This window comes from Cnephaeus nilssonii (genome assembly GCF_951640355.1).
Source record: "Cnephaeus nilssonii genome assembly, chromosome: 6".
NCBI classification, from domain to species: domain Eukaryota; kingdom Metazoa; phylum Chordata; class Mammalia; order Chiroptera; family Vespertilionidae; genus Cnephaeus; species Cnephaeus nilssonii.
This window is the reverse complement of record NC_137077.1, coordinates 52,110,122-52,136,440: the sequence shown is the minus strand read 5'-3', so window position 1 is coordinate 52,136,440 and position 26,319 is coordinate 52,110,122. Positions and strand designations below refer to the sequence as shown.

At 37.8% G+C, this 26,319-nt stretch overlaps 1 protein-coding gene across 1 annotated transcript; it reads right to left on the bottom strand.

Annotated features, from left to right (window-relative positions):
- Positions 1-4,513: 4,513 nt before the first annotated feature.
- On the bottom strand, positions 4,514-5,455 carry LOC307101489 (olfactory receptor 9K2; the record flags this gene model as incomplete). Its single annotated transcript, XM_079774483.1, has 1 exon — positions 4,514-5,455. One exon carries the CDS (start codon positions 5,453-5,455, stop codon positions 4,514-4,516), a length of 942 nt encoding a protein of 313 aa, XP_079630609.1.
- Between the last annotated feature and the right edge of the window lie 20,864 nt (positions 5,456-26,319).

The following is a 26,319-nucleotide window of genomic DNA, read 5'->3' as shown; positions in this document are numbered from 1 at the left end:
GCTTGGTCTATTTTTTAATCAGGTAGTTTGTTTTCTTATGGTTGAGTATTAAGAGTTCCCTTGCATATTTTCATATTCTTTATCAGATATGTCTGTTGAAAATATTTGTCCTTCCTTGTCATTCTTTGACAATGTCTTTCCAACTTACTAAGTATGTCTTTCCTGGATCATACCTTTGGTATTGCATCTAAAAGGCATTATCATACCCAACATCATCTAGATTTCTTCTATGGTATCTTCTAGATGTTTTATAGTTTTGTTTTACTTTTAGGTCTATGATCATTTTGAGTTAATGTTTGGGAATGATATAAAGTTTATATCTAGTTCACATTTTGCATGTGGATGCCCAGTTGTTCCAGTATTCTTTGTTGAAAAGACTATCTTTTCTCCATTGTATTAGCTTTTCTCCTTTATTAGAGATCAGTTGACTATATTTATCTGGCTCTATTTCTATTCCCTTTGTTCTGCCTCCTTGATCTATTTTTCTATTCTTTCACCAAAACCACACTGTCTTAATGTGGCTGTATGGTCAGTCATGAAGTTGTGTTATGTCACTTTTCTGATTCTGTTCTTCTCCTTCAGTATTGTATTGGTTATATTAGTTCTTCTGCATATACCAATAACCTTTAGATTCAATACCTAACGTTTCTAAGCATCCAAAAGAACTTGCTGGGATTTGGATTGGGATTGCATTGAGTGTATAGATCAAGTTAGTGCGGGGGCCTGATGCGGCGGGGGCCAGACATGGCGGGGATCTCCCTTTTCCGTCCCGTGCAGAAAGAGAGATGAACGAACCGGTTCTAAGTGGAGGCGGGCAGGGATTGAGAAATATTAGAAATAAAGAGAGGAGACACAGAGATAGATTTGAAAGCTGGGGCTGGGTGGATCTTTCTGTGCCTGGCTGAGGCCACAGAACAGATCCAGACTGCAAAGCTGAGGCTTTATTTATAATCAGGGACAAACAAGGCAATTAACAATGTTCTTGTAAGTTTCACTTCTTTTGGCAGCACTTGCTGCCCCTCCCACAGCCCACTAGCTACCCAGGAAGGATCTAGGGATCAGTTACAGGATCAGGCTTAATTATGCTGGGAGGGGTCTGCCTTCCAAACGAACTTGTTTGTGACCCTGCCACAGGTCAGTCAGAGGCTTAACCCTATAACCGCTCCCTACAGTTAGGAAGAATGGACAGCTTGGTATTGAGTCTCTCTCCCCATAAACATAGAATACCTCTCCATTTATACTTACGTCTTCTTAGATTTCTTCCATTAAAGTTTTATAGTTTTCCTGTAGATCTTGGACATATTTGTAAGATTTATACCTGAGTATTTAGTTTTTGAGTAGTTCTAATACAAATGTAACTGTGTTTTCATTTCAAACTAGAGGCCTGGTGCACGAAATTCGTACAAGGGTGAGGCTGTCCCTCAGCCCAACCTGTACCCTCTCCAATCTGGGACCCTCTAAGGGATGTCTGACTGACTGTTTAGGATGTAACTCTCACAATCCAGGAATGCTGGCTCCCAACTGCTCACCTGCCTGCCTTCCTGATTGCCCCTGCTTCTGCCTGCCAGCCTAATCACCCTCTAACCAGTCTCCTTCCAGCCTGATTGTTGCCTAACTGCTCCCTGCCAGCCTGTTTTCCCCTAACTGCCCTTCCCTGCAGGCCCAGTCACCCCCAACTTCCCTCCTCTGCCAGCCTGGTCACCCCTAACTGCCTTCTCCTGCAGGCTTGATCACCCCCAACTGCCCTCCCTTGCAGGCCTTGTCCCTCCCAACTGCCCTCACCTGCTGGCCATCTAGTGCTGGTCATCTTGTGTCCACATGGGGGCAGCTATCTTTGACCACATTGGGAGAGCCATCTTGTGTGTTGGAGTGATGGTCAATCTGTGTATTACTCTTTTATTAGATAGGATAGAGGCCTGATGCATGGGTGGGGGCCAGCTGGTTTGCCCTGAAAGGTGTCCCAGATCAGGGTGGGGATTCCCTTAGGGCATGGGGTGGCCTGGGAGACGGGCCTATGATGGTTTACAGGCTGGCCACACACCCCAGCGACCCAAATGGAGCCCTGGTATCTGGGATTTATCTATCTTCTACAATTGAAACTTTGTAGCCTGGAGTGGAGCCAAGGCTCCTGCTTGCTCCGTGGCAGCAGACTTTTCTGTTACTATTTATTTATCTTCTATTATTGAAACTTTGTAGCCTTAAGTGGAGGCCTGGGCAAGGCAGGGTGTGCAGAAAGCTTGGATTCCTCCATCGCCGGGGAAACCCAAGCCTCCCTCCTGCTTGCTCAGTGGCCGCAGCCATCTTGGTTGGGGTTAATTTGCATACTCGTTTCTTGATTGGCTGGTGGGCGTGGGTGGGTGGGGCTTGTGGGTGTAGTGGAGTGATGATTAATTTGCATATTACTCATTTATTAGATAGGATTCCACTCACTCATTGCTAGCACACAGAAAGCTATTGACTTTTGCATATTAACCATATATCCTACAACCTTTCTATAATCCTTTATTCATTTCAGGAGTTTTGTTGTCAATTAATTCAGATCTTTTGCACACACAATTATGTCATCTGTGAACAAAGTCAGAATTGTTTCTTCCTTCCCATTCTGTATACTTTTTTTTTAATTAGTTTGCTAGAAGTGCCATAACAACATACCACAGACTGGATGCCTTAAAAAACAAATTTGTTCTTTCACAATTCTGGAAACTGGAAGTCCAAGATGAAGGTGCCCCCAGATTTGGTTTCCCTCTGAGGCCTCTCTCTTTGTTTGCTCCCTCTTCACATTGGCATTCCTCAGTGCACAGGCACCCCTGATGTCTCCCTGTGTGTCATCATCTCCTCCTCATAAAGATACCAGTCAGATTGTGCTAGAGCCACCAAGAGCCTTGTTTACATTACCGCTTTGAAGGCCCTATCTCCAAATATAATCACAAGATGCAGTTCTGGAGGGCTAGGGTTTCAACATGCAAGTTTAGGAAGATATAATTCAACCCACAGCACTTATTTCTTTTTTTGTCTATTATATTAGTAAGACTTCCAATAGGATGTTGAAAGTTGTGGTGAGTGAGGACATTCTTGCTTGTTCTTAATCTTACTTAGAAAGTTTCCAGTTTCTCACAATTAAAGATTATCTTAGCTTTTTAAAATATGATCTTGGGTCTTTTGTAGATGTTTTTATCAAGTTGAGGAAATTCCTCCCTATTCCTAGTTCAGTGAGAATTCCTTTACTGTTTATCTGTTTGTACCATCACCACACACACCATTCAAGTTAAAAAATGGTGAGAGACAGTTTTTTCAGTATACTGTCCTCCTGTTAATCAGTTAATATGTTCTGTGTATTTTACCTGAATTTTTCAACTCAGTCTTTTTTCATTTACACTGACATACTTTAAGCATAAATCAATAATATAAACTGACATGGCAGTTTCATTGACAGAGTTTTTATGACCTTTTAAATACATTTTTCACAGAGACCTAACGATTTTCCTTGATTACCAACCATCTGCTCTCAGGCACCCAACCTTGCAATCTCTATTACCTTTGGCACACACAGTTCTGGGTTTCAATTGTCTGTCCAAGGATGTAACTCTCACAGTAAATTGTAAGCTCCCTAAAGAATGAGATCATGTATAATAGAGACTACTAGTATTATAAAACCAGAACATAAAATAAATAAAATAACCAAAGCGTCAAAGCCATAGATGAGGAAATTTGGATCACATTCTATTTTGATGACTGGCTTGCTTCTATACCAATATGAAATAATTTCTTACAATAATTAACACAAAAATTGTGAAGATATAAATCGAAAAATTTATTGCTCAAAAATGCTTGCAAATTTTTATCTCCCACTTTAGTTCTTTATATTAGAATTCAGCAACTACTAGTGCCTCAGAGCACTCCACAATACCTGCCACACTCAATATACAGTTTTATAAGTTAATGTATATAGTGAAGATTACTTATTATCCGTTTCTTCTTATTACTCTTTTCTCTCAATATAACACATAGAAAATACTTGATTCAAATTGGAATTTCAATGACCACTTAACACAATAAATGAACTAGTTATAAAATTGAGAAATATTTTATTTAAAAAAATAAATTGAGCATTATTGTCAATTATCAGTGATTGTATAAGAGGAGGAGGAATTCCAAAGACAAACACCAGACAAAATATAGTTTAAACATTATAATAAAATATGAAAAGTGTAAAGCAGCATGCCATAAAAAATAATTAGAAATCAATTCTGTGAAATAAAACGTTATTTGAAATCAGTGGGAGGGTTCATCTTGAAGAATGCTTCTCTAACATCCAGGACATCTCCTGCAATCAGGGTGTTCAAAATTAACAATGTCTCAGAAGCAAAGGAAAAAGTAACAATGGGAAGGGTAGTCTCTGTTGAAAATGCTACTGATAACACTTTTAGGATGTTCAGGAGAATAAATTTCCTTAATGGCCATAAGGAGCATGCAAGAAATAGCCACAGCACCTTTAGTGGAAGAGAAATAATAATCAAAGAACAGTATTTTTCTTCTCTAGAATTTTTTTTAGAGCTTCTTTGACATCTTTGTTTCTCAGAGAGTAAATCAAAGGATTCAACATGGGAGTGACTAGGGTGTAACATAAGGAGGCCACTTTACTCAACTCAGGAAAGCTGTCAGGAGTGAGATACATAAAAAAGACAGCACCATACAATACACTCACAACTCCTAAGTGAGAGCTGCAGGTAGAAAAGGCTTTCTTACGTCCCTCAGTGGAGTGTATCTTTAGAACTGTGGACACAATATACATGTAAGAAACAATAATAACTATGACAGTGGGCAAGATAATGATGCTGGATAAGAAAAAAGAAATCATTTTATAGATAAAGAGGTCAGAACAAGATATTCTCTGAAGTGGACGAGTATCACAGTAAAAGTGGTCAATGGCCCGAGAAGAACAAAAGGATAAAGTAAATGTCATGCTGGTCTGAAGAACTGAGGTGATGCAGCCACAAAAATAGGAACCGGCCACCAACTGAGTGCAGAGACGTGTTGACATCTGGACAGAGTACAGGAGTGGGTTGCAGATGGCAATGAAGCGGTCATAAGCCATGGCTGCCAGGAGAAATCCTTCAGTCACAATGAAGAGGGCAAAGAGAAAGAACTGGGTCATACAACCTGCAAAGGAAATGGACTTGCTCTCAGACCAGAAGTTGATCATGGCCTTGGGTGCAATAACAGTTGAGTAGAAGAGATCAATGAAGGAGAGGTTGCCTAGGAAGAAATACATTGGTGTATTCAACCGAGGATCAGTCATAATAATGGCCATCATCCCAACATTTCCTATAAGGATCATGGCATATACAAATAGAAATAGCAGGAAGAGGAGAACGTGGAGCTCTGGGCGGACCTTGAAGCCTATAAGAATGAAGTCAGTCACTTCTGTGTGGTTGCTTGTTCCCTTGTCACCCATGGCAGAAATCTGCTGAGAGGCACAAGGCAAAATAAATAAACGAACCCTTGGCTTTGATCCTAGATACAAATAACCTGTTTAATATTAGGATTCACAAAACTATTTTATACTCATTATTCATTTTAACCATATAGACAATTCCAACTAATAATTAACCAAACGGTTAATTATTGTTCTAATTCCTATAAGAAGTGGGATTAGATCTTTTCCTGTGAGGATAATGTAGTCATTCCATCCAAATGCCTTTCACATTTGCAACTATCACTTCTCTATATATTTCTGACTCATTATCTATGTATAAATTTGATGTCATGAAGCACTGGTTGAGAGAGAGAACAAATCCTATACAATAAAAGCCTAATATGCTAAGTGTCTAGTAGTCCTGTCATCCATTCAACCAATCAAAGTGTAATATGCTAATGATGTGCTCAGGTTGCTTAACCATTCGCTATGATGTGCACTGACCACCAGGAGTCAGATGCTCTGGAGTCAAGCCAATAGGACTGAGTAAGATGGGCCAGATACACCATGGCGCCCTCCCATGGTCCCTCCCCAGCTGGCCAACCTCCCGTGTCATCCCCGGCCCCAATCGTGCACCAGTGAGTTCCCTCGACCTGGCCTTTCCCTCCTGCAATTCAGGACTCCTTGGATGATATTGGAGAGCCTGTTTGGGCCCAATACCACAGGCCAGGCAGAGGGACACCACTGGTGCATGAATTCGTGCACTGGGCTTCTAATAATTTAATAACTGACATTTGGAACGCAATTTTGACGTTTGGCTTTGGATATATTAGGGGTTGCAATAGTCTAGATTCACAAAATTTAACTTTAAAGGCTTAATTTAGAGTACCAGCAGAGATAAAGTAAGCCACTGAATTTAAAAATTACTTACAAGGTGCCATGACTTCTTGTGAGTAATAGAAACTTTGGATTCTGATGTAACTTATATTCTACTATGATAAAAGTTGTATACAGCCAAACATAAAAATTATTAACACTCCCTTGCTAAGATTCCTCTCCCAGATGAGCCTCCAAAGCCTTTTCATAGACACAATTTCCCTCATTTCCTCAGTCCATGGCTCATAGTTTTTAAGAGGCCTATAGGCAGTCTAAATAAAAATGAATTCTTTAGAATGAATACTGAACAAAATATACATATATTGTTGGTTGCATGTTTATTTACCTGGACATAATTTCCATAGCCATCAGTAATTCATTTACTAGACAGCTCAACTAAGAATTTGAACTCCTTGTATTAACAATATGGACACACACTCTCTCCCCTCATGCCTTTATATGCATGATTCTGCCTAGACAATAATAATGATAGCAAACATATATGTGGCACCATTTATATTCTGGACACTTCTTCTAAATATTTTTATAATCCATAAAAACATTTCTTCTAAATATTTTTATAATCCAACAATAATATGATATAAGTACCATTATATGCCCCAGTTTACAGATAAGGAAACATTGAAATGGAATCTGTTGGAAGCCACGTACTAGGGTTGAACTCAGAATTAAGCCTAGAGGCCTGGCTCTGGAATCCACACTCTTATTCACTGCAAGATACCACCTTTGATAACAAGCACTTCATGTTCCTTTACTGACTTACTTCTACTTCAACTTTAGAGTTCTGTTAAAATTTATTATCTTCAAAATACATTCCTCCATTCTTTAATCTGGGTTAAAATATCTCTGTATACATCATGCTCCCTACTAAGCTATTATCACCACATTTTAATGTTAAATATTAATAATTCTTTACTTGACAATAACTTCTGTATGATCAAAACTTCAACTTGTCCTTCATATATTGTCAGCATTATGTTCTGTGCCTTACAAATGGCAATTAATCATTGCATATTTATCATGTAGATAAAAGTTGAATTATATTTGAGCATGCTGAATCAGAGAAAAGCTTGAAGGTTGTAATACTGAAGTTGTGGGCACAGGTTTAGGTTTAAATAGAGGTTAAGTTCCAGTGCTGTTGCTCTCATTTTCAAACTGGGACCTTAGACAAGATCTTCATAACTTGCTTATGTTGCTTATATAAGTTAATATATTACTTACTTAAATAATGGATGTGATTTTACCAAGTTACTATACCACTGTATTCTCATATAAAAGAGGAATAAAACTAACATAACCCTTAAAGTATATAATGAAATACTGCAAGTAAATCACTTAGCACCATTGGAGACAAAGCACTCAGTATATAATAAAATAATAATGTATAAATATTAGCCATTTTATAGCCTTTTTTCTATATCTTGTCATGCTCAATCCCACAATGCACACCAAAATAATCAGTGCTAATTAGGTTGAAAATTAATACCATCTATATAAGCTTTTTTGGATAAACCATTCTAAGTTGAGAGAAGGAATCAGGGCAACTATTAAAAGTTTTAAAAGAATAAAGAAATCTGAGAGAAGTGTAATATTTTGCCTGGACAAAAGAGGACTAACAGGAAAATGATATGGTGACTTATTGTTATACATTTGTTATTCACAAATTCCATCAAATATTAAACATGCAAATAACTGCATTATAAAGGAACAAGATTTTAAATAGATTGTACTTAGAGTCTGAAAAGGTATCCAATATCTAAGCAGTGAAAAGAGCCTGAAGTAGTTGTGAAATAGTTTTTGAAAAATAATGTATTTTATCTATTCTTTTAATCTTGCCTAGGCACAAGAATTAGATCATTTTAACCTTCAAGATTTATTCCTATCAAAATCATTCTAATGTTAATAAGTTTATAACTGAAGACATTTATACCTGGAAAAAAGTTTTCCCAGAGTCATCAATAAACAAGCAGTCAGTTTGTAACTTACTATTTGTCAAAAACGCACATGTTTTAAAATTTTCTTTTACCTTATGTTATTTAGTAACTTGTCAGATTATGTAAGATGAGGCAACAGAACTCCAATGATCACCTCTTGTTATTATTTTAATGCTAGAAAGGATAAACATAAATATAATTAATAACTAAGTTCTGACTAGAAGCACTAAAAAATCATTAGGTTAAGATAAAATGAACCACTCCCCCTACAAATTTACAAATGCATGTTCATTATCTCAGTGTTATATTCTTCCCATAGAAAAATTGACTACTCTTCCACACGGCTCTACTTAACTGTTCTTTCCTTTAGTGGTTATTCCTTGAAAAATGTTGTAGTCCTTTGCAGAAGAGAGGCAAAGTAAATTTTCCAAATGATGCTCTGATAAAACTGAAATATTTTATAGTTATGTAAAGTGAGCCTGAGGACTCAATCTACAGGATTGCCTCTCTCTAGCATTCTTGGATGCTTGAATGCTTTTTAAGAAGGAAAATAGATTGTATTGAATATGTAAGTAGAGGCCATAAGCCATCTGGAATCTCTAATAATATGCCAAAATACCAGCAGCAGCTATCTATAATGGCTTTGATATTAGCAAAACAGTGTAACTTTTTCAAATAATTGCAGTATTGAGATTTCCCTCACCTTCTGGGAGGATATCCTCCTGGGAGACAGGAAGCATAGGTAAGTTATTAAGATATCTAGGCCCCAGAGCCAAATTCCATGAGCACTATAGAAGCTCTAGATTTAAAAAGAAGAAAGAAAGAAGAAAGAAAGAAAGAAAGAAAGAAAGAAAGAAAGAAAGAAAGAAAGAAAGAAAGAAAGAAAGAAAGAAAGAAAGAAAGAAAGAAAATAAACTAAGGGGATGGGGGGAAGAGCCAAAGGAATCAAAAGTCAAAAGTCATATAAGAGTTTCTTTCCTTGCTGTGTGAATCCTTTGAGTTGGGGGGAGTCCAAAAGGATCTTTGATCATAACTTCTTCATTGAAAAAGAAGCATTTGAATTAACCATGACAAAAGGTTTGATAGGAAATAAAAATAGTTATGAAAGGAAATATTATTCTTCATAATATAATTTATACAGAAAGTTTTGTTCCTACTTATAGAGTTCACTTCATTTTCACCCAGAAACTCTCCATAGTTATTCTTTATTATTATTATTATTATTATTATTATTATTATTATTATTGATTTCAGAGAGGAAGGGAGAGAGAGAGAGAGAAATAGAAATATCAATAATGAGAGAGAATCATTGATTGGATGCTTCCTGCATGCCCGCTACTGGAGATTGAACCCCGCAACTCAAGCATGTGCCCTTGACCAGAATCAAACCTGGGACCCATCAGTCTACAGGTCAATGCTCTATTCACTGAGCCAAGCCAGCTAGGGCTCTCCATAGTTATTCTTTACCTATATTTTGTCAATAATAATCCTATATAATAAAGAGGTAATATGCAAATTGACCATCACTCCAACACACAAGATGGCCTCCCCCATGTGGTCAAATATGGCCACCCCCATGTGGACACAAGATGGTCAGCAGGGGAGGGCAGTTGTGAGCAATCAGGCCAGCAGGGGAGGGTAGTTAGGGGTGACCAGGCCTGCAGGGGAGAGCATTGGAGTGGGGGGAACCAAGCCAGCAGGGGAGAACAGTTGGGGGTGACTGGGCCTGCAGGGGAAGGCAGTAGCGTGTGACCAGGCTTGCAGGGTAGGGCAGTTAGTGGTGACCAAGCTGGCTGGGAAGGGCAGTTAGGGGTGACCAGGCCTGCAGGGGAGGGCAGATGGGAGGGACAAGGCCTGCAGGGGAGAGCAGTTGGGGGGGACCAGGCCAGCAGGGGAGGGCAGTTGGGGGCAACCAGGTTGACAAGGGAGTGGTTAGGAAGTGATCATGCTGGCAGGCAGAAACGGTTAGGGGCAATCAGGCAGGCAGGCAAGAGGTTCGGAGCCAGCAGTCCTGGATTGTGAGAGTGACATCCCTCAAGGGGTCCAGATTGGAGAGGGTTCAGGCTGGGTTGAGGGACACACACACCCTCGTGCACGAATTTCATGCACCGGGCCAGTAGGTGATAAAAAGTAGACTAGCATGACCATGATAGGGGGGCAAAGTCCAAAAATGCCCTCTAATTCATTAAGTTGACAAGAGAAATTTTTTTTCAGATGTCCTAAATTAAATTACAGTAGGCGAGAGGATGAGAGGAAGAGACTTGAAGTTAATCAGTGAGCAACCACAGGCAGAAACCAAGGAAATACTGCTCATACTCCTGAATGTATGTTGAAACTTTGAATAGACTTTCAGGCAGCTATTTCAGCAATTATCTTTAATAAAATAGCCCACCATCCACATGCCACTGCATTCTGCTTACGCATGAAACTTTCAGACTATTCCCATAATCAATCCAGGTGTAAAAAGTACTTCTTTCTTAGGGACTACTCACCTATCCCAGAAAGTTCTTCTCCTCTTTTCCCCATTTTCCATATGTATAGCTAATGTAAATTCCTTTAAAAATAAAACTTACGTCTTTCTTGCCCAAACTCATTAGAGAATCCTATGAACCATAGGACTGCTCCTGGCGGCTTACACTACATGACCCAGGGCCTGGTCCTTTCTCTATCTAGAAAATGTCTCTTTCAGAACAACTTTTGGTTTTTAAGATTTTTGTTTAACAAAATAAAGTAAAAGGTAAATAATGATTGATTCTATTTAAAGTTAGAGTCACTGTTTAAAAATTTTATTTTTATTGTTGAATGTATTACAGAAGTCTATTTTTCCCCCATTGACTCCTTTCACACTACAACCACCCCACACTCTGGTTCACTTTTTAATTGTTTGAAAGTTGTTTATCCAGTTGATTATGTATTACATTAATAATTTCTCAATAGTCACAGTATACAATAAAAATATGTTTTAAAATTGCTCCATATCAGTATAAAAATAATCAATCTGTACTAGTTAAAAATTAAATCATCAAGCAATGCATCTGGAAATTATGTCCATTAACGATATTTTCATTACCAGAATCCTTTAAAGAACAACCATGAATTGGACTAGTATGTTTCAGGAGTCCATTTCCAGCTGCTCATAGTAGGGAATTAGCCACATGATCATAAATGTAGGCTGGAAAATGGTTCCAATGCTGCAGGAATAGGTACACTGAAAATATGAATCAATTGCCCATAAAATTACTTATGACCTTAAGATACATTCAAGCCAGACATCATATATACAACTTTCACTTAATGACACAATGTTTCTCTGTAACCCCAACTGCAGGGCTGATGAATTAGACACCCCTTAGGATATTAGTCACTTGATTTCCATAATAAAGAATACAGTCTTTACCAGGGCCCAACATACAAGCTGTTTCTCAAAAGAACCTGAATAAGACTTGCTTTTCTCTATTATCCTTAGATGCCACCACTCTGACTTTCCAATCAGAGTTTGCCAGTTTCCACAAAACATCTAATATTACACCAGAACCCTGAGCATCATTGAGTATTCTTCTTCATAAGTTCCAAGTGACAATGCTGCTTATTTCAAAGTCTGAATCAGCTGAAGAACAGTGCGATTTTATGAGTGCATAATGGATGTACACACACTTAAGAAGCATTTTATATTGCCTCCAAAATTCAAAAAAAAGTATTTAACTATTCCTACTAAGGGGGTGAATGATCCAGCAAATTTTACTTCACATTGGAAGGAATAGATAAACAAGACCCAGCTCACTGGATCACAGAGTTGCACATTCCTAAATTTTCATATGCTATATCTCACATTCCCTATCACTTATGTGACTTACCAATGAATATGGAGTACAAACTCTCTATCAACAATTGAACAAAAGAAACACATATGAAATCTAATGAACAAACTAACCTGATAAATAAAATAGAACCGGAGGCATGGGAACATGGAACAGACTGAAAAATATCAAAAGGAAGGGGGGGGGGTGGACAGGACAGGAAGAGATTAACCAAAGAACTTACATGCATATAAGCATTACCTGTGGACAGGAACAATAGGGTGGTGGGGCAGGAACTGGGTGGAGGTGGGAAATGGGGGTACATCTGTAATAATCTCAACAATAAATATTTAAGAAAAAATCATATATATATATGATTGTGTTATGGGTCCAATTGTCTCTCTACAAAGAAATTATCTCTTCATGTCCTATCTTCCAGTATCTGGGAATGTGACCTTACTAGGAAAAAGGGTCATTGTTAATGTAATTATTTAAGAATTATTTAAGATGAGGTCATTCTGGACTAGGGTGGGCCCTTAAATCAATATGATTGATAGCTTTATAAAAAAAAGATAAAAAGACACATGGAAACACATATGCACAGAGGAAAGATGACATGAAGACACACAGGGAGAATGCCATGTGATGACTGAGACAGAGATCATATCTATGGTGCCATTAGTCAAGGATGCCAAAGATTGTTAGGAATACTAGAAGCTAAAAGAAAGGTATGAACAAACCTTGCTAATACCTTGGTTTCCAACTTCTAGCCTTCAGAACTGTGAGACAATAAATGTCTATTGTTTAGAGGAAGATGGTAGCCAACAAGATGGCAGTGAGGAAGAAATGTGAGTGAGTGAGGGAGCAAAAGGGGAGTGTGGGGTGTGTGTGTGTGTGTGTGTGTGTGTGTGTGTGTGTGTGTGTGTGAGAGAGAGAGACAGTTAGACCCTGAAGAATGTTATTCTAGATGGGGAGCCCCTGCTACCACTGAAATCACTCCTGGGGCAGATGGCTCTGACAGAAACCACGCCATCTTGAAGGGAAGAGCTGCTGTAACTAGGTGCCCAGCCTCACCACCACCCAGACTGTCCTCAGATTCCAACCCAGACCTTTTAGGCACTCTTGCCAAAGACCTGTTACCTCAGCTGCAGACCCATGGACACCAGGACTTTAGTCTCCCCGGATGCTGGATCCTATGGGTCTGGAACTGAAGCCCCCGACACCACACCTACATACCTCACACAGATTAGCCTTTAACTGTGCTCCCCCACCTGCCAAGCCTACAGCATGAGCCCTGAGCCCAGCACGTCCACCAAGACCATGGCATCGGGCCTGGCCCTGCATGTCCTGCACCTGAGCCTCTGACTGCACTCCATGCCCACCAGGCCGTGGCGTGGGCCCCGGGCCAATTGCATCCCTCCTGTGAGCCTGGGACTGTGCTCCCTGCCCGCCAAGCCCACAACATCACCACTGAACTTGTGCATCCATCAGCAAACCTCAGACCAGTGATAGCAAGAAGTGGGAGACAAAAAAAGAACCCCAATGGAAAGTAAAGGAGGAATCACCAGAATGGGAACTAAATGAAATGGAGGCATGCAATATGTCAGAAGAAGAATTCAGAGTAATGGTCATACAGTTCATAAACTGGATGGATGAGAAAATCAACAACATATGTAAGAGTCAAGAAGAAATCAAGCATGATATAGCTACAGTAAAAAACATGACGGAAGGTTTCAACAGTAGACTAGAAAAAGTGGAGGACAAAATTAGTGAGTTAGAAGATATGGCAGATAACACCCAATCTGAACAACAATTAGAGAAAAATATTAGAAAGCAGGAGGAGAGCCGAAGGGAGCTTTGGGACAACATGAAACAAAGTAACATATTTATAATAGGAATGCCATAATGGCAAAAAGAGGAGCAAGAATTGGAAAACCTATTTGAAGAACTAATGACAGAAAATTTCCCTGATGTGGGGAAGAAAAAATTCACACAAGTACAGAGAGTCCCAAACAAGAAGAACACAAAAAGACCCCAAACAAAACATGTTGTAATTACAATGGCAAACATTAATGACAAAGAAAGAATCTTAAGGGCTACAAGAAGTAAGACAGAAAGTTATCAATAAAGGAACTCCCAATAGACTATCAAATGATTTTTCAACAGAAACACATCAGGCCAGAAATGAATGAAATGAAGTATACAAAGCTTTGCAAGGCAAGGGACTGAATCCAAAAATACTCTATCCAGCAAGCTTATATTCAAAATTGAAGGGGAAATCAGGAGCTTCACAGACAAAAAAAAAAAAAAAAAAAAAAAAAAAAAAACACTGAAGAAGTTTCTGACAACCAGCCAACAATGCAAGAAATGCTAAAGGGACTATTGTAAAAAGAATAAATAAAAAGGGAAGAAGAAACACAGGCATAAAGAACAAATATTGCTACAAAAAATACCTATCCATAATAACATTAAATATAAATAGATTAAATGCTCCAATCAAAAGACATCAATTGGCTGAATGGATAAGGAAACATGACCCATACATATGCTGTCTAGAAGAGATCCAACTCAGAACCAGGGAATCACACAGACTGAAAGGGAATGGATGGAAAAATATCTTTCAGGCAAATGGAAATGATAATAAAGCTGGGGTAGCAATACTTATATCTGACAAAATAGACCTCAAAGTGAAGGTCATAACAAGAGATAAGGAGGGCCACTTCATAATACTAAAGGGATCGATACAACAAGAGGATGTAACTCTGGTGAACATATATGCTCCCAATGCAAAAAAAGAAAATACAAAAAAATACAAAATACAAAAAAAGAAAAAATTCAGGAAGATATCAAAAGAGAGATTGACAACAATACAATCATAGTAGGGGACTTTAATACCCCATTGACATCACTGGATAAATCCACTAGACAAAAAATCAGCAAAGAAACAGCAATCCTAAATGACTGACTAGATCAGATGGAATTAATTGACATCTTCAGGACATTTCACCTCAAAGCTACAGAATACAAATTTTTCACAAGTGCATATGGGACATTTTCAAAGATAGACCACATTTTGGGACACAGGCAAAGTCTCTCCAAATTCAAGAAGAGTGAAATCATATCAAGCATCTTCTCAGATCACAATGGCATAAAATTAGAAATTAACTACAATAGAGACAATCAAAAATATTCAAACATTGCAGGCTAAATCACATGCTATTAAACAATGATTGGGTTACCAATGAGATCAAAGGAGAAGTAAAAAACATCCTGGAAACAATGGACAATGAAAACACAACAATCCAAAATCTATGGGACACAGTGAAAGCAGAACTGAGAGGGAAGTTTATAGCTATACAGGCCTACCACAAAAAACAAGAAAAAATAGTAATAAATCATTTAACTCAACAACTCAAAGAATTATAAAGAGAGCAACAAGAAAAGCCCACAGTGAGCAGAAGGAAATAATAAAATCAGAGCAGAAATGAATGACATAGAGACCAAATATATATATATATATATATATATATATATATATATAAAAGATCAACAAAATCAAGAGCTAGTTCTTCAAAAAGATAAACAAGATTGATGTACCTCTAGCCAGGCTCACCAAGAAGCAAAGAGAGAGGACCCAGATAAACAAAATCAGAAATGAAAGAGGTGAAATAACAACAGACCGCACAGAAATACAAAGGATTGTTAAAAAATACTATGAACAACTCTATTCTAAAAAACTAGAAAACCTGCAGGAAATGGACACATTCCTAGAAAAATACAACCTTCCTAAACTTACTCAGGAAGATTCTAAAAATCTCAATAGGCTGATAACTATGGAAGAAATTGAAGCAGTCATCAAAAAGCTTCCAGCAAACAAAAGCCCAGGGCCAGATGGCATCACAGGGGAGTTTTACCAAACATTCAAGGAAGAACTAAATCCTATCCTCCTCAAACTATTCCAGAAAATTCAAGAGGAAGGAAAACTTTCAAGCTTCTTCTATGAAGCCAGCATCACCCTAATACCAAAAACCAGATAAAGATAATACAATGCAAGAGAAATAAAGGCCAATATCCCTCATGAACATAGATGCCAAAATCCTCAACAAAATTCTAGCAAATCGAATCCAGCAGTACATCAGAAAGATCATACACCATGACCAAGTAAGATTTATCCCAGGGATGCAAGGATGATACAATATTCACAAATCAATATAAGTGATACATCACTTAAACAAATTGAGAGATAAAAATCACATAGTCATATCAATTGATGCAGAAAAGCATTTCACAAAATCCAACACCCTTTCTTGATAAAAACTCTAAGCACGGTGGGAATAGAAGGATCATACCTCAACATAATGAAAGCCATATATGGCAAACCTACAGTCAACAGCATACTCAATGTGCAAAAACTAAAACTATTTCCCATAAGAACAGGAACACGACAGGGATGCCCACTCTCACCACTCCTGTTCAACATAGTGCTGGAAGTACTAGCCATTGTGATCAGACAAGAAGAAAAAATAAAAGGCACCCAAATTGGAAAAGAAGAAGTAAAACTGTCCTTATTCGCAGATGACATGATACTGTACATAGAAAACCCTAAAGACTCCATCAAAAAATTATTAGACTTAATAAATGAATTTGCCATTGTAGCAGGATACAAAATTAATGCCAAGAAATCTATGGCATTTCTATACACCAATAATGAACTTATAGGAAGAGAGACTAAAAAAGCAATCCCATTTACCATCGCACCAAAAATATTAAGATACCTAGGAATAAAGTTAACTAAGGAGGTAAAGGACCTATACGTGGAAATCTACACGACACTGAAAAAAAAGAGATAGAGGAAGACATAAACAGATGGAAGAACATACCATGTTCATGGATTGGTAGAATCAACATCATCAAAATGTCCATACTACCCAAAGCAATCTATAAATTCAATGCACTTCCCATTAAAATACCAAAGGCATATTTCACAGACCTAGAACAAACCTTCAAAAAATTCATCTGGAATTAAAAAAGGCCCCGAATAGATGCAGCAATCCTGAGGAGAAGAACAAAGTATGGGGGATCTCAATACCAGATATCAAGCTGTATTACAAAGCCACTGTTCTTAAAACAGCCTGGTACTGGCACAAGAACAGACATATAGATCAATGGAATAGAATAGAGAACCCAGAAATCAACCCAAACCACTATGCCCAATTAATATTTGACAAAGGAGGCATGAACATACAATGGAGTCAAGACAGTCTCTTCAACAAATGGTGTTGGGAAAATTGGACAGAAACATGCAAAAAAATGAAGTTAGACCACCAACTTTTACCATACACAAAAATAAATTCAAAATGGATAAAGGACTTAAACATAAGAAGGGAAACCATAAAAATACTAGAGGAATCCACAGGCAGCAAAATCTCAGACATATGCTGAAGGAACTTCTTAACTGATACTGCTCCTAAGCCAATGGAAACTAAAGAAAAAATAAACAAATTGGACTACATCAAAATAAAAAGCTTTGCACAGCAAATGAAACCATCAATAAAACAACAAGAAAGCCCACTGCATGGAAGAACATATTTGCCAATGATACCAACAATAAGGGTTTAATCTCCAACATTTACAGAGAACTCATATAACTTAATAAAAAGAAGATAACCCAATAAAACAATTGGGCAACTGATCTAAAGACACTTTTCGAAAGAAGACAGAAGAAAGGCCAAGAGACATATGAAAACCTGCTCAAAGTCACTAATCATCAGAGAGATGCAAATCAAAACAACAATGCGGTACCATCTTATACCTGTCAGAATGGCTATCATCAACAAATCAACAAACTACAAGTGTTGGCGAGGATGTGGAGAAAAAGGAACTCTTTTGCACTGCTGGTGGGAATGCAGACTGGTGAAGCCACTGTGGAGAACAGTATGGAGTTTCCTCAAAAAACTAAAAATGGAAATCCCATTTGACCCAGTGATCCCACTTCTAGGAATATATCCCAAGAAAGTAGAAACACGAATCAGAAAGGATATATGCACCCCTATGTTCATAGCAGCACAATTCACCATAGCTAAGATTTGGAAACAGCCCAAATACGCATCAGCAGAAGACTGGATTAAAAAACTGTGGTACATCTACACAATGGAATACTACGTTGTGGTAAAAAAGGAGTTCCTATCATTTGCAACAAAATGGATGGAGATGGAGAGCATTATGGTAAGTGAAATAAGCCAGGCAGAGAAAGATAAATATCAAATGATCTCACACATTTGTGGAATATAATGAATAGTATGGACTGATGAACAAGAACAGATCCAGAGACTTAGAAACGTCAATCAGAACCTCAAACCTCAGGGAAGGAGGGGGTCGGTGGGAGTAAGGAAGAGAGATCACCCAAGGGACTTGTGTGCATGCATATGAGCCTAATCAATGGACACAAACAACAGGGGTGTGGGGCATGTGTGAGGGGTGGGGGTAATGGGCGAATAAGGACACATATGTAAATAATAATAATAATAATAATAATAATAATAATAATAATAAAAATTAGCACCACGCTCTAACCAACTGAGCTAACTGGCCGCACAAAAAAAATAAAAATTAAAAAAAAATAGAAAAGAAATTATGAGGTAACCAGAACCCCAAGAATGCCTGAGAACGTCTTTCTTGCCATGCTAGCAGTCATCAGCTGTATGGTAATATTACCTGGGACAAATGGGGAAGTATTTTGGGCTTATGTTCCTGACCCTTCATGGGTAAGAGCCCTTATGTGGGCTGATCCCCCGCCTAATGTAGTCACCAATAATACCAAACACCTTGGTCATCCAGGATGACCATGGGTGGGGCAAGGAAGTATAATTACACAGGGATCGCCACCCAGCTTCATTTTTGTATGACACAAAATCAAACCACTGCTCCTTTGTGTGTAAAATTCAAGAGAGGTTTCAGGCTTGTGTTGACTCCAAAATAAGGGACTATCACTACTTGCTCCAGGGAGAGGTGCAGAAAATGTAACTAAGACCCTGTCTATACAAAAAGAAATTGACAGCCAGTTTGAAATGGAATTGCCATGGCCTAGAGCAAAGAATATCCTTACATGATATTACTCTACAATGTCATTATAATTTTTCCCAGATTTGTATTATCCCCATTACCTATAATAGTACCTCGCACCCTTGGGAATCAATAAAAAAATCATCTTTTTGGTGTTTGAAGACAAAGGTAACCCATCTCTTGATATTTTAGAATTACAACAGCATAATGTACAATTTTCCCAAACAAACTTACAAACCAATTCTTCGAATGTCTGGCAGCAATTTAAAAAGGACATGAAAAAATTTAATCCCTTCCACTGTGTAGAGGTGCCCCTGATAAGGCACCTGAGCATTTTATATTGGCCCCTCTTGCCCCTTTGGCCAAGAGAGACCCTCTTCTCACAATCCAATTGCCCACATCTGTGGCCTGAGCTTTTTGTTCATGTCAAGGTTGAAGCCTCGTGGTGGCTGGTACCATGGATCTGTCTCTCGCCCAGTGGGGTGAGCTGAGCCCTCCCTGGAGTAGAAACCTGGGTTCCCCAAGATCTGTGATCAGTGCTGGGATCCCAAGGCAGGTGCTGGGTGTGGAGGACATGGGGGCATAGACTACCAAGGAGACAGAACTGAACCTCACATCACCCTGCTTGGCCCCGTAGGATGGCTGGTTAGCCAGAGATGGGTAAGATTCCTCAGGGAAGGAACAACCTAAGACAGGCACAGTCGCAGAGGGGCCATCAGGAGAGAACTTAGGGATCAAGAGAGGTGGGGCACAGACCCTCACCCCCCCCCCAACTTTGCAGGGGCCTGAACCCTCACCCCTTCTGAGGTAAGTCTCCTGCCCCCAGGGCTGCTTCACTTCCCATGCCCAGCTCAAATCTGGACCCAGGTAACAGACAGAGACTTGGCCGACAGCAGCTGCTCTCTCACTACAATGAGACTTGCTTGAGTTGTCTTGTACCATGGTGTGGGGAAGTGGGTTTTTGATATCTAAATCCAGCCTAGCACCAGGAATGCTCAGGGCCTACTCAAGAAGTCAAAAAATCCTTTCCACTGATATTTACAGGGTAAAAAAGATTGTTGTTAGAGTATTAAATTTGACAGTAAAATAGTAGTCAAGTTCTCAGAATAATTTAAATTGGCTAATTGAAATAAGCCAATATTCTAGAAAAATTAATGGTACTGGACAAAAAGCTGTTCCTAAAGTGTTAACTAAAATTTTTATTGGTAGTTCATCTCATGGTAAAATTGTGTAACATGTAATGAACCTAAAGCAATCATCATATTTTAGTGCAAAAAATTAAAATTTAAAAGCTATCAAAACTATATTATAAAATTTCCAAAAGCCTCCTAATATTTAAATCAAAAAAGGGGGAATAGTAGAAGAATATCATGTAAGGAAAAATATCCTATAAGTAAGTTACATCTAGAAAATTTTTACTTTAGAAAATTAACTTTCATTTGTAATGCTAACAGCAAGAGACACCCATGAAAAACACCATGGTGTCAAAATAAGCCAAAGGAAAATCGTTAGGGCAAAAAAAGAAAAAGGATCCCAAGTCAAATTTATAGAAAATATTCCTTTATTAACTTTTGGTCGAGAATATGTTTGTATATTTTCAGAAAACAACTCCAAGACCATGTGGATTCCTGCAACAGAGAGGAATTGACAGGACTGCTCCAGCCATAAAGACAGAAGAGAAACAGTCCAGTGATGGAAGATGCTGACAACACCTTGCCATACTAGCAGTCAGCAGCTGTGCTTCGCTGCAGGTTGCCCAGGACCAAACCAGAGAGGGTCGGACCTGCATTACCACCATTTGTCCACCATCCAGAACTGAAATATCATTGCTGACATGTACACATAAGGAACTGTTTGACATTGAAATTGGGACTCAAAAGAACTGTTGGCCCAGAAAGAAACTCACTACAGACTGATTCATTTGCCTCTCAGCATAAGCATTATTGTTTTTTCTCATTTTCGGTTCTTATAAGTGTATTTCTGGTATCACATGATCTCACTCATCTAGGGGAAATAATGAACAACATAAACTGATGAACAAAAACAGAACCAGAGACAGGGAAGAATCTATAAGACTGTCGAACCTCAGAGGGAAGGTAGTGGAGGGTGGAAGTAAGGGGGAGAGATCAACCAAAAGACTTGTATGCATGCATATAAGCCTAACCAGTGGTCATGGACAACGGGGGTGTGGGGGCATGCGTTGGGAGAGGTTTGGGATAGAAATGGGGGGATGAGGACAAATATGTGAAACCTTAATCAATAAAGAAATTTTAAAAAAAGAAATACTAGGAGTTGAAAGAATGTAATATAGTTTAAACTATACAGTATGTAGCCTTGTCAGGTTGGCTTCTTTCACTTAATAACATGGATTTATGGTTCCTCCATGTCTTTTCAAAGCTGATAGCTCATTTCATTTTAGTGCTGAATATTATTCCATTGTCTAGATGTACCACAATTTATTTTTTACCTACTGAAAAATATTTTGGTTACTTCCAAGTGTTGGCAATTATGAATCAAGCTGCTATAAACTATGTGCTGCTTTTTGTGAGGACATAAGTTTTCAACTCCTTTAAGTAAATACCAGAAAGGTATTTGATGAATCACATTGTAAGAATATGCCTAATTTTGTAGGAAGCCGCAAACTGTCTTCCAAAGTAGTTATACCATTTTGAATTCACCTAGCGCTGATGAAGATCCCTGTTTGTTGATCCACATTCTTGCAAGCATTTGGCATGGTCAGATTTAGGCCATTCTAATAGGAATGTAGTAGTATCTCATTTTTTTATTTTTGTTTTTTAAAATTAAGACTTTACTTTTTTAGAAAAGTTTAAGGCTCACAGCAAAAGAGAGGCAGGTACAGATATATATTGCATATGCCCTGACCCCACACATGTATAGCTTTCCCCATTATAAACATCCTCCACCAGATTGATACACTTGCTAATATTGATGAGCCTGATTGATACATTATCGTCACCCAAAATCCATAGTTTGCTTCAGGGTTCACGCTTGGAATTGTATATTCTATATGTTTGGACAATTGCCTAATGACATGTATCCATAATTATGGTATTATATGGAGCATTTTCTTTCTAAAAAAAATATATTCATTGTTGAAAGTACTACAGATGTCCCCCGTTGTTTTTTTTCCAAGGACCCTCCACATCCATCCCTCCCAGGCCTTCACTACACTATTGTTTGTTTACATGGGCTATGCATTTATGCATGTAAGTTCCCTGGTTAATCTCTCCCCACCCACCCACCCACCCCAGCTTTCCCTGAGATTCATCAGTCTGTTTTTATGCTTCTATATCTCTGGATCTATTTTGTTCATAGATTCAATGTATGAGTGAGATCATATGAACTTGTCTTTCACAGATTGGCTTATTTCACCTAGTACTCTCCAGGTCCATTCATTCTATCTCAAATGGTAAGAGAGTCTTCATTTTTAGAGCTGCATTGTTTTCCATGGTGTAAATATACTTACATCATACACAAGAAATAAACTAAAAATGGATAAAAGACTTAAATGTAAGTCGTAAAACCGTAAAAATCATAGGAGAAACCATAGGCAGCATAATCTCAGACATCTTTTATAGCAATGTGTTTACTGATACATCTCCTAGGGCAAGAGAAACTAAGGAGAAAACAAACAAATGGGACTACATCAAAATAAAAAGCTTCTGCACAGCAAAAGAAATCATCAAAATTAAAATGGAGCCCACAGCATGCAAGAACATATTTGCCAATGATACATCTGATAAGGGGCTAATTTCTAAAATATATAAGGAACTCATACAACTTAACAAAAGGAAGAAAGACAATCCAATTACAAAATGGGCAAAGGACTTAAATAGACACTTCTCCAAAGTGGACATACAGAAGGCCAAGGGATATATGAAAAAATGCTCAAAATCACTAATCATCAGAGAGATGCAAATTAAAACAACAAGGTATCACCTCACACCTGTTAGAATAGCTATCATCAAATGAAAAAAAGCTGGTGAGGATATAATGAAAAGGGAACCCTAGTATACTCTGGTAGGAATTCAGACTGTGGAAAACAGTATGGAGATTCCTCAAAAAATTAAATATGGGACTGCCATTTGACCCAGTGATCCACTTTTAAAAATATATCCTAAGAAACCCGAAACATCAATCAGAAAGAATATATGCACCCCCATGTTCATAGCAGTGCAATTTACAATAGTTAAGGTCTGGAATAGCCCAAGCGCCCAACTGTAGATGAGTGGATTAAAAAGCATACAGTCTTTTCACTGCACTGAAAATCTTCTTTGTTTTGCCTATTTAACTCTTCCTACACCCCACAATCCCTAGTGACTATTCCAGAATGGTCATATAGTTGGAATCATACAATAGGTCATTTTTTCAGTTTTACACTTTCACTTAGCAATGTGCATTTAAGTTTCCACCACATCTTTGTACAGCTTGATAGCTCTTTTTAGTGCTGAATAATATTCCATTGTCTAGATATACTACATTTATTTATGCACTTACTGAAGTAAATCTTGGTTATTCCAAATTTTGATAATTGTGAATAAGGCTGCTATAAACACCTCTGTGAAGGTTTTTGTGTGGACATAAACTTTTAACTCCTTTGAGTAAATGCAAAGCAGCATAATTGCTGAATCATATAGTTACATTATGTTTAGTTTTGCAAGAAACTGCGAAATTGTCTTCCAAAGTGGCTGTATTATTTTCAATTCCCATCAGTTCCTGTTTCTCCACATGCTTGTCATCATTCAGTGATGGCAGTGTCCTGGATTTTGGCCATTCTGATAGGTGTATAGTGGTATCTCGTTGTTTTATTTGCATGCCCTTGATGGCATGTTATATAGAACACTTTTTTCCATGTGTTTATTTGCTTTCTGTATATATTCTTTGGTGAGGTGTTTATTGAGGGCTTGGTCTATTTTTTTAATCAGGTAGTTTGTTTTCTTATAGTTGAGTATTAAGAGTTCCCTTGCATATTTTTGAATTCTTTATTAGATATGTCTTTTGAAAATATTTGTCATTCCTTGTCATTCTTTGACAATGTCTTTCCAACTTACTAAGTATGTCTTTCCTGGATCATACCTTTGGTATTTCATCTAAAAGGCATTATCATACCCAACATCATCTAGATTTCTTCTATGGAATCTTCTAGATGTTTTATAGTTTTGTTTTACTTTTAGGTCTATGATCCTTTTGAGTTAATGTTTGGGAATGATATAAAGTTTATATCTAGTTCACATTTTGCATGTGGATGCCCAGTTGTTCCAGTACGCTTTGTTGAAAAAACTATCTTTTCTCCATTGTATTATCTTTTCTCCTTTATTGGAGATCAGTTAACTATATTTATCTGGCTCTATTTCTATTCCCTTTGTTCTGCCTCCTTGATCTATTTTTCTACTCTTTCACCAATACCACACTGTTTTAATGTGGCTGTATGGTCAGTCATGAAGTTGTGTTATGTCACTTTTCTGATTCCGTTCTTCTCCTTCAGTATTGTATTGGTTATTTTAGTTCTTCTGCATATACCAGTAACCTTTAGATTCAATATCTAACGTTTCTGAGCATCCAAAAGAACTTGCTGGGATTTGGATTGGGATTGCATTGAATGTATAGATCAAGTTAGGAAGAACGGACAACTTGGTATTGAGTCTCTCTCTCTCCATAAACATAGAATACCTCTTCATTTAGATTTAGGTCTTCTTAGATTTATTCCATTAAAATTTTATAGTTTTCCTGTAGATCCTGTAATTATTTGTGAGATTTATACCTGAGTATTTTATTTTTGAGGAGTTCTAATACAAATGTAACTGTGTTTTCATTTTAAATTCCACTCACTCATTGCTAGCACACAGAAAGCTATTGACTTTTGCATATTAACCATATATCCTACAATCTTACTATAATCCCTTATTCATTTCAGGAGTTTTGTTGTCAGCTTATTCAGATTTTTTGCACACACAATTTTATCATCTGTGAATAAAGTCAGTATTATTTCTTCCTTCCCGTTCTGTATACTTTTTTTTTTTAATTAGTTTGCTAGAAGTGCCATAACAACATACCACAGACTGGATGCCTTAAAAAACAAATTTGTTCTTTCACAATTCTGGAAACTGGAAGTCCAAGATGAAGGTGCCCCCAGATTTGGTTTCCCTCTGAGGCCTCTCTCTTTGTTTGCTCCCTCTTCACATTGGCATTCCTCAGTGCACAGGCACCCCTGATGTCTCCCTGTGTGTCATCATCTCCTCCTCATAAAGATACCAGTCAGATTGTGCTAGAGCCACCAAGAGCCTTGTTTACATTACCGCTTTGAAGGCCCTATCTCCAAATATAATCACAAGATGCAGTTCTGGAGGGCTAGGGTTTCAACATACAAGTTTAGGAAGATATAATTCAACCCACAACACTTATTTCTTTTTTTGTCTATTATATTAGTAAGACTTCCAATAGGATGTTGAAAGTTGTGGTGAGTGAGGACATTCTTGCTTGTTCTTAATCTTACTTAGAAAGTTTCCAGTTTCTCACAATTAAAGATTATCTTAGCTTTTTAAAATATGATCTTGGGGTTTTTGTAGATGTTTTTATCAAGTTGAGGAAATTCCTCCCTATTCCTAGTTCAGTGAGAATTCCTTTACTGTTTTTCTGTTTGTACCATCACCACACACACCATTCAAGTTAAAAAATTTTGAGAGACAGTTTTTTCAGTATACTGTCCTCCTGTTAATCAGTTAACATGTTCTGTGTATTTTACCTGAATTTTTCAACTCAGTCTTTTTTCATTTACACTGACATACTTTAAGCATAAATCAATAATATAAACTGACATGGCAGTTTCACTGACAGTGTTTTTATGACCTTTTAAATACATTTTTCAAAGTGACCTAACGATTTTCCTTGATTACCAACCACCTGCTCTCAAGCACCCAACTTTGCAATCTCTATTACCTTTGGCACACACAGTTCTGGGTTTTAATTGTCTGTCTAAGGATGTAACTCTCACAGTAAATTATAAACTCCCTAAAAAATGAGATGATTTATACCTGAGACTACTAGTATTATAAAACCAGAACATAAAATAAATAAACCGTCAAAGATATAGATGAGTAAATTTGGATCACATTCTATTTTGATGACTGGCTTGCTTCTATACCAATATGAAATAATTTCTTACAATAATTAACACAAAAAATATGAAGCTATA